Source organism: Numida meleagris, chromosome 1 (assembly GCF_002078875.1).
Source record: "Numida meleagris isolate 19003 breed g44 Domestic line chromosome 1, NumMel1.0, whole genome shotgun sequence".
NCBI lineage: Eukaryota > Metazoa > Chordata > Aves > Galliformes > Numididae > Numida > Numida meleagris.
The window spans coordinates 135,551,924-135,567,248 of record NC_034409.1 but is presented as its reverse complement, the minus strand read 5'-3'; the positions used below and the strand labels follow the sequence as shown (position 1 = coordinate 135,567,248).

At 44.5% G+C, this 15,325-nt stretch overlaps 1 protein-coding gene across 6 annotated transcripts in view; it reads left to right on the top strand.

Moving 5' to 3' along the window:
* The window catches only part of MCF2L (MCF.2 cell line derived transforming sequence like), a 150,460-nt gene continuing 136,352 nt past the window's right edge, over positions 1,218–15,325 (top strand). For 4 of the 6 annotated variants that reach the window (XM_021414964.1, XM_021414935.1, XM_021414954.1 and 1 more), the window contains exons 1-2: positions 1,390–1,514; positions 9,509–9,707. In XM_021414964.1, the coding sequence (XP_021270639.1) occupies positions 9,530–9,707 (178 nt within the window). In that variant the 5' untranslated portion in view covers positions 1,390–1,514; positions 9,509–9,529. Of the gene's footprint in view, positions 1,515–8,112; positions 8,182–9,508; positions 9,708–15,325 lie in introns of all 6 variants that reach the window. The other 2 variants (XM_021414911.1, XM_021415002.1) reach the window with 2 other exon arrangements.

The window sequence follows — 15,325 nt, the reverse complement described above, 5'->3', positions numbered from 1 at the left end:
AGCATCCCCTCTTCCCACTCCCTCCTCTCCCTTCCCTTCCCCTCCCCTCCCCCCCCTCACCCTGTGCTGATTTATATAGCACTTTCATGCTGACGGGGTGTGAAACACAGTGTTTGTGCATTTGAAGAAGGTGCTCAGTGACTCAGTTTTTGCCTGAACTGTAAGATTTCGTTATTTCACAGCCTTGGGAATCCCAAACCACTCCTATTTAGGATGGGTATCTTAACCTCATTCCAACCCACTTCTGCTTTCAGCTGCTGCAACGTAAAAGCACACATTTGCTCCAGTGGCTTAGTTACTTTCTTTATTAATTTCTTCAGACCTCCTAAATGTCATCTGCTCCTGACATTTGTTTGAAACTTAGCTGTTTCCCTGCTGAAATCCACCCCAGGTTATTGGCACAGCCAGAACAAGAGAGTATTTTCCATAGAATATAGCATCCTTTTCTGAAGCCAATGTTACACCAATGAGTATTTTTTTGTTTAATGCAGAACAAACAATATTTGAGAACAAACAAAACAGACTGTTCATAAAGAATTAAATGTCTTCCATAAATTCTTACATTACTTCCCAATACAATGGTGTCTTCTTTTCGTAGAACCATTAAGGTTGGAAAAGATCTCTCAGATCACCTAGTCCAACCGCCAGCCCATCCCCACCATGCCCGCTGACCATGTCCCTCAGTGCCACATCCACACGGTTCTTGAACACCTCCAGGGATGGTGACTCCACCTGCTCCCTGGGCAGCCTGTGCCGGTGCCTCACCGCTCCTTCTAACAAGAAATGCTTCCTAATATCCAACCTGAACACCCCCGCAGCGCAGCGCAACTTGAGGCCATTCCCTCTTGTCTCATCACTGTTACCTGGGAGAAGAGGCTGACTCCAACCTCGCCAAACCTCCTTTCTCACAGTTGTAGAGAGCGATAAGGTCTCCCCTGAGCCTCCTCCAGATTGAATAAACCCAGCTCCTGCAGCTGCTGCCTGTAAGGCTGCAGAGCCCTCACAGCTCCGTTGCCTTTCTCTGAACACGCTTCAGGGCCTCGATGTCTTTTTGTAGTGAGTGGCCCAGAACTGAACGCAGCTCTCGAGGTGCGGCCCCACCAGAGTTGAGTACAGAGGGAGATGCAGGCACTGGTATCCGTCTGGTAACCCCACGAGCACCAAATCCCAGAGTACTTTTCCTTTAGGAAGTTTTTACCATTCAGAGATACCTGAGTAAGAAAACAAACACCCACTGTATATGTACTACGGGAAAACTAATTGGCTTCCCGCTGTTCAATTGTCCGACCTCGACACAAACACGGCGGTACAGGTGCTCGGGGCGAACAAAGGGCCGCACGCGGGCCGCGGGCTGCCGGGGCGCTGACAGAAGGCCGCCGCCCCCCGCCCACATCCACCTCACTGCGGGCGGGGCCCCGCGGCACCTCCCCGCGCGCTGCCGGCCCCGAGGGGAGGCGCTGCCCCAGTCGGGCTGCGGAGCGGCAGCGGCCACCTGGTCCCGGGCAGGGTGGGAGGTGAGTGCCGCCGGGCAGCGCCTCCATCTTGCCGGGGGCGGGGGTGGGCCGGGGCGGGGCTGCGGGACCTCGGCGCCGGGGCTCCCCCTCGGTTTCGGTGGTCGCGGGTTCGGGGGGTGGGGAACGGAACAAAGGCAAGCCCGGCAACCTGCCTAAAAGCGAGTGAGCGATGTGGGGACGCTGCGGGGTGGCATCCCTTCTTTCCGGAGCGGATGGCTGGGGCTGTCCCACCGCAGCCCGCGCTGCCCGCCGGTTCCCCGAGCGGGGCTTCTGCTGGCGGTCGGATTCGGTGTCCCGCTACGGGAGACAAAGCGCTCCGCTGCAGCGGAGGAGGTGTAAAGGCGCGGCCGGTACCCGCGGGGGCCGAGCCCAGGCTGACCGCGGGATGCTCCTGCCGCCGCGCTGCTCGGTCTTGTGGTTCGCCAGAGCTGGGCTATCAAAATAAACGAGGCAGCCGTGTTGTCTGTAGGCTTGGTGTTTTGTTTTGTTTTTTTTTTCCTGACTTCTTTTTCTTTTTGTATCTCCAAGAGGAAGGAAGCGCAAGGGCTTGCCATCCAAAAGCCAAAAAGGAAGATTTGTTTAAAGATGTTTTTAGCTGAAAACCTGGAAAAATAATGCAAAACTCTCATCTTGACACACTTACCAACAGGTTTGCTCTGGCAAACCTTCTATTTCGTTTTAAAAGTGATTTGGTGATTTCAGAAAGGGGGGCGGGGGGCTGAGCAAAGGCTCAGAGAGTGCATGAAAAGCCACCAAACGCACGGGGCCGGGCAGCTGCCGTACAGCCCCTTCTTGCCTTCATCTCCTCGGTAGGGACAGCTGGGCAGCATCCATGCCACTTTTTTTTCCTGCTGAACTTTGAAATTCATGCATTTCAGATGGCTTCCAGGAGTTACATGTTCCACTGATTCCGGACTGGACTATACAAAAGTAGTTACAGAAGTCATGTAGAAAAGTGTTTTAGTGAGTGTGTGTGTGTCAAAGCTGGCACAGGTCATGCAGAGAAGCTGTAGTGCCCTATCTTTGGAAGCGCTCAAGGCCAGGTTGGATGGGGGCCCTGGGCAGCCTGAGCTGATGGGGGGCAGCCCAGCCCGTAGCAGGAGGTTGGAACTGGATGATCACTGAGGTTCCTATCAACCCCATCCATTCTATGATTCTGTGCTGGTAAAGTCAGTCAGGAAGGTGAGCAGCAGCACACACTGCTGAGACTTTGCAGGAGGTTTCAAACAGCCACCAGTTTAATCATCTTAAAACATGCGCTTACTTGAAACTTGGAAGTCAGCGCTCCTTTCAGGATGAAAGTTGTTGTCAATTGCCATTTCTAACAAAATTACTCTGCAGGGTAAATCTATAAGAACTTCGTTAGGAGGTATTCAGCATGGTTACTTAGCATTAAATTAAATTTAATCCCATGTGGACCAGAAGGAAGCTCGCTGCCCCTTTTCTGAAGGGTCTCCTTTGTCTTGTTGCACAAATTGTGCAGGCTTGGGATGGTGGCAGCACTCTGCATCCCTGTGGGCAGGCAGCAGGGAAGGTTTCTTGCTCTCAGGAGACCTCAGCCATTCTGCTTTCCTGGCTGTGTTATGGCAAAAGGATGAACTCTGTAGCTACAAGCCTTGAGATTTTTTTTAGTTATTGCAAAATGCTTTTGACCTCTGACAAACTGAGGTTGGGCAGGAGGAAGAAGAGAAGGGACTCGTGCAGTAGGTGTTCTGTGAGCCCTTTGAAAACAGACACCCTTTGTATGTTTGTCAGCAGGTCTGTGGGGCGAGGTGACCCAGGCTGTCCTCAGAGCCCCATGCCCTGTGAGCAGAGGGATGCCCAGGCATGCTGTAATGGGAGAGAGGGCTGCTGCTATGCGGTCACTGAGCTGTCTTTCCCAGGGGCTTCATCCAGAGGGAGGTCTCTGACATTCCAAATGCTGATATTCCTGTGCTGGTTTCCATAATAAATGAAAAATAAACCGAACATGCCATGTATCTACTGACTTTCAGAAAGTAGCATCTATTTTGTTTGTTTCGACAGAGTTAGCTAGTAGCTAGGGTTTGCGTGCCCGGCTGTGGGCACCTCTGAATTAAACACCTGTCTGCATAGAATGGCTTCATGCTGATGGCAGTGTCTTATTTTTGGCTTTGCATGTGCAAGGATAATGTATTGGTGAGCTGGGAGCTCAGGTGTATCAAGAGGACAGCTTGGATAAGGGGAGGTTTTAAAATGTCAGTGTTTAAATACGGGGTCAAGCACTCAGCCATCTCATTCTCCACAAAAATGCTGTGTAGCGCTGTCAGCTTCTATTGTATTTCAGGCTTATTTTAAAAATGAAACAGAGCCTGTCATTCTCTGAGGCTTTGAGGAAAAATCTCTGAAATATGATCCAAGTGGAACCAGATACAGACTATGAGCAGTTCTGAAGAGACGTCAACTGCTCTCCATTCCATTGTCTTGAGGTGTCACAACCAAAGGACACAGTGTTCAGGCTGGCATGATTGTCTGATTCCTAATGGATGGAAGGAGAAATAAGTGGGAATGGGTACTTTGCAGCGTGGGGGCAGTGTGAGGGGGCAGGAGGAGAAGAAATTTAGGTACCTAATTCTGAAAGCTCAGTTTTCAGGAACGTAGGTGGTTTGGTGGGAGTCTTAAAGTCTAAGGAAGATATGGTTTTGCTAATAGTGATCTCTAGGCAACTAGAACTCTATAATATGATGTCTTTCTTGCGTTAACATTCTCCAAAAGTAGCAACAGTTTGTCATCCACCATTAGACATGAAGTTTGTGCAAAGCAGACAAATCCGGTACCGTACTAAACTTGAGGACCTTGGTGTTTTTTCTTTTCTCTGATGGATCAGAAGTGGAAGTGCTTCTTGTGTCTGGTCCAGACTTGTGCAGGACTTGAGATGTAGCTCACCATAGGATGCTTGCAGCTGGTGGGCGAGGAGGGGGAGGATGTTCCAACTTCTGTCCATACTTTGTCTCATACTTTCAAGGAGCCCTTCCCTTGCCCTCACACTCTGCTCTGAGGGTCCGGGGCCAGATTGGTGGTGCCTTCTGGAGCCTGTAGGTCCAGAAAGGAAGGCAGAATTTGACTGTTTGCTTGTTGTTACTCTTGCACGTACTTGCAGAGTGCTGTAAAGGTTGCTCAAGTCTCAGGAGGATTCAGCCGTGCTCTGTGGTGTATGTTTCTTTTCTTTCTCTTAGATGTCTTAAAATGCTGTGCACAATATTGAGTTAACTAGCAAGAGATAACTTTTTCTTGTACGGCCGCCCCAGAAGGAGGCGGGAAGACAGATGAGGGAATTGCAATTAAACATGTGAGTGTTCCTCAAAAGAGTAATTTCTGTCTGTAAGATGAAAAATTGAACAAATAAGAAAGCATTTCTCTTATTAAAACCATTTGATTTTCTTTTGAAGAGGCCTCAGTTTAGCCCTTGCTAAGCAGTCTCTTAGAAATTAGCATTTCCTACAGAAGTCTGTTGATGATTTCTAATGCTTCGTGGAAGGCTTTTAAATAAAAAATGAGAACATTTGTCTTGAAGGAATACTTAGTACTCAAGTTAAATGTTGATAGAGTAAAGCTCCAAATGAGGAAAAAATGTAATCTTTAAATTGATTACGTTTTGGATGCACGTGACGGTATTCCGCATGCCCTGGAGGTAAAGATGAGCACATCTGGGATTTCATTGTTGTTGTTTTATTCTTCTCTGAGCAGAGTGTGAAAGGACTGAGGAATGGTAAGAGTAGAAATACAACATCTCCATAAGCAGAACTTGAGTAGTTAAATAGGTGTTAATAACATCCAAAAATGCTTCGTTGTTTTTATTACGCGATTCATTCTGTATGGCACACTACTGGTAATGTATACAAAAATGGGTCTTTTTGTCATGTAAACTCAGATTTGTCCACAATTGCCCTATGTTCTATCTGAGTGGGAAGGGACAATGAACCTTGGGAGATACACATCTGTTTTCCTCCAGTGAATTCTGAAGGGTCACAGAATCATAGGGGTTGGAAAGGATCTCTGCAGATCATCTAGTCCAGACCCAAGTGGGTTCTTAGACATCTCAGTTTAATGTCTGAATTTAGGTGGGAGGCTGGTTTTTGTACCAGTCTGTGTATTTAAACCCATTCGAAAAGAAAGAAGTCTTGATTAGAACTATCCAGACACTAGGGTCCCATTCAGCCCAGTTTTCCTGCAGAGACCTGCACAGTGTACTGATGAACTCCTAGTCCATCAGATGACTTTGCTGCCTCCCCCAGTATGGTTGTAGCTGCTGAAAATGGATGCAAGTCTGTGAGACAGCTGGATGCCTTAAGTAACTTGTCTGTCTTTGAAGGTAATTATTAACTACTCCCTTTGCAATGTTGCTCTTGAGTTAAAGGGAGATCTCGGAAGGGAAATAAATTCGGTGAAGTGTTTGAGTGCAGAGCAATTGAAGTACAAAGACTCTTGCTTTAAAAATCCTTGCTGTTTTATGAATTTCATGGGCAATGATTGAGAAAGCCTTTACCCCTTAAGAAATAGCGTGGAGTGCTCCCTAATATTATTTCTTAATATTACATATCACTGCATTAGTGGCCCTGCACAAACCTTGCCAGCCAGAGCACTGCTCACAGGGGCTGAGTGCAAGAACGGGGTGTAGGGGATGGGCTCCACCAGCACTCCTAGGCATGGTGGGCAAAGGACCAGGTCCATGTTGAGGTGCATAAGGATCTAGAGCTGGGTCTGAAAGCAGGGCTCTAGCATACGTCCGAGGTCTGCTTTGGGATCAGGGCTGGAAACAGCCACTCCTGGGGCGTAATCATTAGAATTATGGAACATCCAGAGTTGGAAAGGACCCAAAAGGATCATAGAGTCCAACTCCTGGCTCCGCACAGGACCACCCAAAAGTCAGACCATATGTGCGAGAGCGTTGTCCAGATGGTTCTTGGACTTCGGCAGCGTGGGGCTGTGACCATTGCCCCGGGGAGTCTGTTCCAGCACCAGTACCTTCTGGTGCTGAACCTTTTCCTGGTGTCTAATCTGAGGCATAAGCTCAGCCCTGGGCTGAACTTAAATGTGAGAAGTGATCGTGGCTGAGGCAGGGACAGTGCAATCCAGCAGTGCCTTCATGCTCTGTCAAGTGTACCTAGATTCTGCCTGTGCTTTTCCTTGGGTACTTAACCAACTTTGGTGTCTGCAGTCTGGATTAAGAAAACATAGGTTTTCTTTAAAATTATTTGGTATTGGTTTTAGCATGCAAAACTGACGTTTGGTAGCAGGTATCAAATAGAGGTTTCTTGCTTCGTTTTGTTTTTTTGCTTGTTACATCAGTCTGGTTGTGGGCATTAGTTTATCTTTAGGTGTTTTGAAATAAGGAAAACTTGTGTCTGCAGAATCATTGCAGTGATCCAAGGGGACTCACACCTATCAAGGAAGCTGTAACTACTTGGAACGTCTTGTGTTAGCTTTTAAGACAAAAGATAAGGTTTGATTGTTTGCTTCCCCCTTCTTAGATGTTTTCCAGCTCCTAGGCAGTCTTGCTCAAGTCAGTCTTATGGATGTCCCTGTGAGCCACCTCCCTTCACAAAAAGTATGAAAAATGTATGTAATGATTACGTCTTAGCCCTCTCCTACATCTCCCAGGTTTTTTGTTGTTTTTTTTTTGCTCTGGGGTCCCTGAGCTGTTGACTCAAAAAGTAAGTTCACGTTACTGCTCTTAGAATCAAAATATAGAAAAGGAGTGGGTCAGGAAACTTAATTAAAGTAGAATTAAGGTCAGAAATGTGTGTCTCTAGCTGCGTGTTTGGATGTAATTATTTCTGGTGATCTTTAGGAGTTTTCATTCCTTAAGGAAAGGCAATAAATTAAAATTTTATTCTGAGAGTAATTTGCTGATTACTGAAGCGTAGATCCAGCTGCATTTCAGTTTAACCTTTCATAAGAGCTGGGGGAAGATCCTCTGCAACTTTCTGGGATTTTTTTGCTTCTTCAGAGCAAATTCCCCATTCCCTGCCCCATTTTTGGGAGGCAAGAAAAGGAGAAATTTGGGACCAGAAACTTTAAACTTTTCTAAGCGACTTTAAGGAGAAAAAAAAAAATCTATTTGTTTAACGTCTCAAAGGTAATTGAAAGAAATGCCACACAACTAAAAAATCTGTTGAAGTGCTGTGAAGTATTTCTTTCATTAAAACATCAGTGCTGCTTTGTTAACCTGTGTGCACACGTGTTGCCCTGTTCCATGCAGCACATCAAACGCTCGCAGAGGTAGATGCAGCTTAAAAGTAAATACTATTACTTATGAGCAGCGTGTGCATGAGTGCAGCTGTACTAAAGGCAAACAGGTTTCTACTACCTGTGTGACGCTGGGGACGTGCGTGCTGGGCATGGGAGGCTGGGCAGCTGCAGAATAACTGGAGCCCGTTGCTTGCAGCTGCGTTTCCAGACCTCTGACAGACATGGCAAAGCCTTAGAAGCCTGGAAACAGGAAAAGGGAAAATTGTAGGAACTGTACCGCTGGCTAAAAATAAAGTGAAACTGCTGTCTTTAATCTGGTGAGAAGATTCACCTTGCAGGGATATTTCAAGCGCAACGTTTTAACAGGAAATCCTCTGTTCTCTTGAAGAACTGAAATAAGACACAGAGATGCTAACTGCTCCTGAAGTGATTCCTGGGAGATCTGCTGCTAAATAATGTGAGATTGACTTTTGCTTGTTTGTTTTTAAACAGATAACTCTCTTACATCGTGTCAACTTTTTAATGGAGTTTACTTTCTTCAGATCTGTGAAGCTGTTACCTTTAAATGTAATGTAGGACTTATTGGAGCATCTAGCAATGCAGCTACTCTGGAAACACTGGGGTTTTAGAACAAATGGACATGAAGTAGCACTTCATTACCCAGAAAGCTTTAAATTTACCTGGAGTGATGTACATCTCCCCTGCTTCAGCTTGGCATTTCTAGATATGCCCAGATAAATTTGTCAGGGCTTGGTGCTTGGGGCACCTTTGGTTTGCCAGCGTACCCTCTGGGGGAGAGGGGAGACAGCCCAGGGGGGTGAGGTGTGATTTCCTGAAGGAAATGCACTTTGCAGAATTCCCAAGTACAGTTTAGCAACTGTAAGCATTTGGGAAGCTCACACGGTGAATTTATCTGTAACTTTGGGAAGGGACGGGTTTTGTTTATGTAGAAGAGAAAGAACGTGGTAGCTCTCTGGCATTTGTATATGTAAATGCAGCAACCTGCGGGTGTTTAAGCACATATTTGCTCTCTTCCCTGTAAGCACAAGTAGGGCAGAGAATGAGCTCTGGCTAGAGGGGGACTAAGAGTGTTCCTGTCCCCTTGCTCCTGCTCAGGAGGGGCAGCTCAAAGGCCCTGGGCATCAGGTCAAAGCCAAACCTGACTGGTCTGCATTATCAGTTCCTCCTGCCACTCTCCCACCGTCAAGGTTTCCTTCAGTTCGTGTGTTTATCAAAGCTTCCCACAGCAACTTCAGCTTCCCATAGTGCAGGAGGCATTCTGTCATGTTTTAATCCTTGCGTTAGTTTGCTTTTTGCCAGCTCACGCTTTGGGGTGATCTTTCACCTGGATCAATTGGCTTTCCAAATATTGACTCAGTATTCTGAAAATATGAAGTGGCATCGCTAATTTTTGCCTACGTACAGTTGATACTAAGACTACATGAAGTTTGGAATTTTTATATTATTTTTTGTGTGTGACTGGCTCGCTGTCTTACAATATAACCATTTTGAAAAGCTACAAGGGACTCTTGAGGTTTTCTGTGGATGGCTGCTATGGATTGCATGTGATACCTTAGATGGCTGTTATAAACTGCATATTTTTGTTTTCTTCACATGAAACCAAAGGTCCCAGTAATCTGTTCATAACTGTCAATCTTGACATTATTTGAGGGTTTTCTTTTCAATAGTTATGGGGTTTTTGTGGTTTTTTTGTTTGTTTGTTTGTTTGCTTTTTAAAGTGAGTTCTGGCAGCAAACGATTTTCTGTTTGTTTCTGATTTACAGAAATCAACGCAGAGCTTTTTCATGTCTGACTATTGGTACTGGAGGCTGGTCCCGTGCAAAGAAACCGGAAGCTGTAACTGTTTTGCAACAGCCAATCAGTCTAATGAGGAGAAAGAAGAAGACACGAACCACCAGGTTGTGGTGTCAGACATCATGCAGCTTGTGCGTGACAAGCAGGAGGTGCCGGAAAGCACAGCAGGTGAGAGAAACGTGGTGTGTTTTGGAAATGGTCCTGCTGGCTGCCAGGCTGTATTAAGGGAAGGAGCGATGGCTTTGGGAATTTTAGCACTGGTGTCTCATCACGGGAAGTGACTATAGGGAAGGGAACCCAAATAAAGCAATCCCCAAGTATTGGCTTGGGGGAGGGTGGTACCACAACAAAAAACAAATGTCTAGGAGCCGTCAGCAAGGAGTGAAGGCTTTTACTCAGGGGTATTGATGCTTGTCATAAGAAATTAAAATAATTGCATAAATTAATTGATTAGCAAAAAATAGTCATCCCAGAGAAACCTGACCTACCTTCCTCCTGCTTTAAAACCATGCTCTAGAGAAACTGCTCAGAGAAGCAAGAACAAAATGACTCTTTACTTCATCATGCTTTTGTTGCCGTGGTCCATAAGCAGGAGAAAAATGTAGTGGGTGCTGGTATGTAGTGACAGGGATTAAGAACTCATTTTTCCCCACCATCTTTTCTTACATTTACTCATATAGAAAATAGTTACAGGCATTTGCCTTGATACTGGTGTAGATGGACTACAATGCTACAATTTGATAAACTTTTCTAATGGATAGTAACTGGTCTTTATTAATACATATTCCTTTGGTTTTATTAAATTACATATATATATATATATATGTGTGCCTTCTAGGTAATTACAAAATATCTGCAGGTATTCATGCAAACCTCTTTAGCTAGAAATGTGATCCATAATCAGAAAGGTGAAGTCAACTGAAATGCAGTTCTGTATTTAATATGCAATTACAAGATAGGATATGACTCCTTTGCAGTAACAGCAAAGGGGAAAAAAAAAAACGTGGTTCTTTCAGCCTGAATAAGCTAACAATGCTGGTGCAACTACAGAAGAAAATTATTCATATTCTGCTGTAGCTTAGCAGGAAGCAGTTACTAGATTACTTGTTTTATTCACCTACCAGTGAGATCTCAGCCAGGATACATTTCTTTTGAGAGCAACAAAGAAAAATGGGAAAGAAAAAAAAAAACGACCAAAAAAATTCCAGGATTGGTCAGAAGTTGACAAAATAGAACTTCTGAGGAAATCATGAGGGTGTATCTAGATTACAAGAGGGAAAAACTGAAGGGAGAGAATACGTTCTCTGTTTTTGGCTTCTGTAAGCCAATGTGAGAGGTCTCTGTCTCTCTTGCAGCCTGAGAATACCGTAGTATGGAGAGGATCTTGCTGCTCTTCTAAGTTAAACAATATGTTGCTGTTGTTGAAGTTTTAATGCCTTTGTTCCCTCCCCAGGAACTCATCTGCTATGCTATTGATAGCATATTAATAGCAGTATTTTTACTGCAGTGTTTTCCTAGAAGTTATAATTAAGAGCAGGTCTTTCTTGTGTCTGTGGATTTACACATTTTTGCCTGAAAACATTTTGCATCTTGGAAGACTTAAAAGCCTAGCTTGGGAACTGTAGATGAGGAAACATGCAAAATGCAGCTTCAAGCTTCCAAGATGGAAGCAGGACGGTGTCCAACTGAGTTGTGTGTGCTATTGCCTCGTTTCAATTCATGTGTGTAATAAATACATCTTCCCCACTCTTTAGAAGAGGTTGGAAAACATGGAGCATGGAGAAAGGATGGAGTTGTGGAAGCCAATCACGAGTGTTTAAAAATAATAATAATAATGCAGCGCACCTCCAATTTCTCAATGCCTGTTATGTTGTTTTAAATGGTCAGGGTTGGACTTCAGGAGCACTGTGCTTGGAGGCCTGTTTACAGAACGTTTTTTGACTGGGTCCTTTTTGCTCTGATGAGGGCCTCCTTAAAATTATTGTAACCCTTTTTGTTTCCTTGTTTTTCTTCAGATCTGTTTGAAGTAAGATCTGTTTTTTAGTTCTTTTAACCTCCTGCTAAGCCAATAGGGAAGCAGAGGGAACATTTGAGACTTTGTGGTGTAAAAATTTGCTAGTGTAACATCTTAGGAACCATAACTGCTGTTGCTGTAACAAACAGCAATGAGGGTGCTAGTGTCAAAGCTTTACTAAGGTATAAGGATTATCATGACTGCCTAGGCTTTGAGGGATCAGGGACACAGGTGACTGCTGATTGCAAAGTTTGATGTCTCTTCAGTCCAAACTTACCTGGGAAGACATAATGAGGTGAAAGTATTTTTTTTAAAACATTTTAAGTTATAATGGGTGTCTTTTCACCATTTTACACAATTATGAAGACTTCTGTGTAAGAAATTTAATGGCAGCTGAAAAGACAGCTGAGTGAATGTGTGATGTGCCAATTCTAACAATTGTAAACGTGCTGTAAAACAAGTCATCAGCTGCTGTATTCACAGGCACTTGAAATGCTCATCTGTTACATTTACTTGCTCTTGGAAATAAATGAATTTGGTATTATCTCAAAATCATAAATTGCATTGTTTTGCATACATAAGCACAGCAGTGGTCCTTTTGAATGGACTGTTCTATTCCTTGATGTCTACAAATACAAACCTTAAAAAGCCTTAACTAAAAAGTAAGAGATTTAAAATGACATCTTAGAAGCTTCATCTTTTGGCATTTAAGAGTGGTAAGATTAAACCAGCATGGTTTTAGGGAGAAGTTCTCCATTTTTGCAATATATTTGGAAAGTTCCTTGATTCATGGAGCTGTTTATATTCTTCAAGACTCTGTCATACTCAGTATCTCATTGGAATTTAATTTTCATTGTCAATGTTGTGTACATTACAACATACCGCAAGTCACTACTTGTTGGAAATCTTTTTCAAAGGATTATGTATAAGCTGGGTTAATACAGGTGGCTGGTATATGTAGATAATGAGGCTATAAATACCAAGCTAAATATTGTTACTGAGGTTGTTTGCATAATAATAATAATAAAGTCAAATTAAGATGAAAATTTGTGGAGCAGTCAGGGACTTCCATATGCAGCTGCAGAAAGATTTTGGTTTTTTTTCCTTGAGTGACAACATCGTGCTGTAATCTGATTAACATAGCTATGTCTTCTGTGGAATAAAGATGGCATTACAAACATCTGGAGTTGTCCATGCAGATGCTAAATAGCCCATGACCTTTCTTGCCTTTAAATATAACCAATGGGGAAATCCCTAAGCTGTAATACACAAGCCACTTAGTGATACATGGCATAGAGCTGGGAACTACTGCTGTCACTGCTGGTATCTGCCATAGTGCTGAAGGGGGGAGCTTGGAATTTATCTTTTTTCTGAACGTAAAACTGGGTTTCCCATAGCTGTTGGTAGAGAAAGTGTTCTGCTCTTTATTTCTCTGTCTGCTTGGTGGCAGTGTGTTGTCACTAAGGGACTGGCTGGATCTTACTGTGGGAGTTTTATGTCCACGTTGAGCTGTCTGTTTGGCACTAGAAGTTTGATATGAGGCTCATGTCCAAAAAAGATGTAGCATGTGTTATGGGTACATAGTTAATATTTCTCAGTTTTAAAGGATATTTGCTTACAATGGAACTCATTTTTATAAGCAAATCTCTTGACAGATCCGTTCCTTTACTGGCCATGCTAGGGCTGCTATCAGTCTCAGCACATGTATATGAGCAAATGTTTGTATGTGTTTATTAGCTGAAAGTCCTGTTTTCTACTAAAACTGAATTTGCATTGAAGGAATTTGGTAAATTCATAGAAATCAAACTCCTCAAAATGAGACAGTTTATTCAAATTAGCTTTAAACATGTTTTAACAACATAGAAAGGAGAACACTGGCATGGTAAAATTCATCTGTATTGTTTTGCTGATTTAAGAAATACAGCATGGAAATCCCACCTTGATTAAAATCAGTAACAGTCTTGTCAGGATTTTCATCTAAGACTTAAGCTGTGCAGGTGAACCAGCCTCTTAAATTAAATTAATAGTGAACATCTTACTCTAATTCCTTCTTTCTTGGGGATAACAGCAAATATGGAATATATTAAAATAAATTCCTGTTCAGCTAGCGGCATTCAGTTCAAGAAGTTAGAGCAGAAAAGCTCTATTAGTGTAAAGAGACTCTGCCAGATGGAAAAGGAGCTAGAGAGAGGTATTTCAGTAATGTCAGCAATCACATTCAGAGTATGTGTGTGTATGTGTGCATATATATGTATGTAATTCTATACCACACTTGATGAATTTTCATAGAATTATCTAGGTTGGAAAAGACTTTCAAGATCATCAACTCCAACCATCAACCTGACCTACAGTGTCTTACCACTTAACCATGTCCTTTAGTGCCACATCCATCTGTATCTTAAATACCTCTAGGTCCTGGGATGGGGACTAATCACCACCTGTATTACTTTACCAAATCAAATACTCATCATTTTGTGATCATTATGCCCAAGATAGCCTCAAACCATCATGGAATAGCCTGAATTGGAAGCGACCCACATGGATCATCGAGTCCAACTCCTGGCTCCACACAGTACCACCCAACATTCAAATCCTGTGTCTGAGGGTGTTGTCCAAACAGTCCTTGAATTCCAGTGCTTGGGGCTGTGCTCACTGCCCTGGGCAGGCTGTTCCATGCCCACCGCCTTCTGGTGCGGAACCTTTCCCTAACCCCCAGCTGCCCCTCCTCTGACAGCTCCATGCCGTTCCCTCGGGCCCTGTCGCTGTCCCAGAGAGCAGAGTTCAGCGCTGCCCCTCCGCTCCCTGTGAGGAGCTGCAGCCGCCATGAGGCCTCCCCTCAGCTCCTCTGCCCTGGGCTGAGCGCACCAAGGGGCCTCAACTGTTCCTCGCACACGTTGCCCTACAGACTCTTCATCTCTGTAGATGGCACTCTCCTCTTGGCACTCTCTAATGGTTTTATGTTCTTACACTGTGGTGCCTGAACCTGCACCCAGTGCAGTGCAGAGCAGGACAATAGCTTTCCTCACCTGGCTGGCAGTGCTTAGCCTGATGCACCCCAGGGCACGGTTGACTGTCAGTCAGTGTTTTACCATCATGTCAGCCACAAGCACTTCCTTGTTTGCTATTAGCATGTCTAGTGGGCCACCTTCCCTTGTTGGCTCAGTCACAACCTGTATCAAAAAGTAATCATCCACTTGTGCTGGGAATCTCCTAGACTATGTCCTCCTTGTTGCACTGTGTCTCCAGCAGATATTCAGGAAGCTGAAGTCTCCTGTGAGAATAAGGACTAGCGATCGTAGAATGGTTTGGGTTGGAAGGGACCTTTAAGGTCATCTAGTTCCAACCCCCCTGCTATAGGCACGGACACCTCCCTCTAGACCAGGTTGCTCAAAGCCCCATCCAGCCTGGCCTTGAATGCTTCTAGGGAGGGGGCATCCACAGCCTCTCTGGGCAACCTGTTCCAGTGTCTCACCACCCTCACAGATCATGAGACCTCTCCTAGTTGCTTGTAGAATATTTCATCTACCTGTTCATCTTGGTTGGGTGCTCTATAACGTACACTTACCATAAAATCTGCCCTATTGGCCTTTCCCCTGATGCAACCAGAGGTACTCAACCCTTTCATTGCCATCTTCCATCTCCATGTAGTCAAAGCAACCCCTGACTTCCCAAGCTATCTCAGTTCCCCTCCATCCCTGCCCCTCTCTCTGGAAGAGCCTAGAACCATTGGTCTCAGCACTGCAACTGTTGTTTGCTTTCCTGTGGGGGGGGG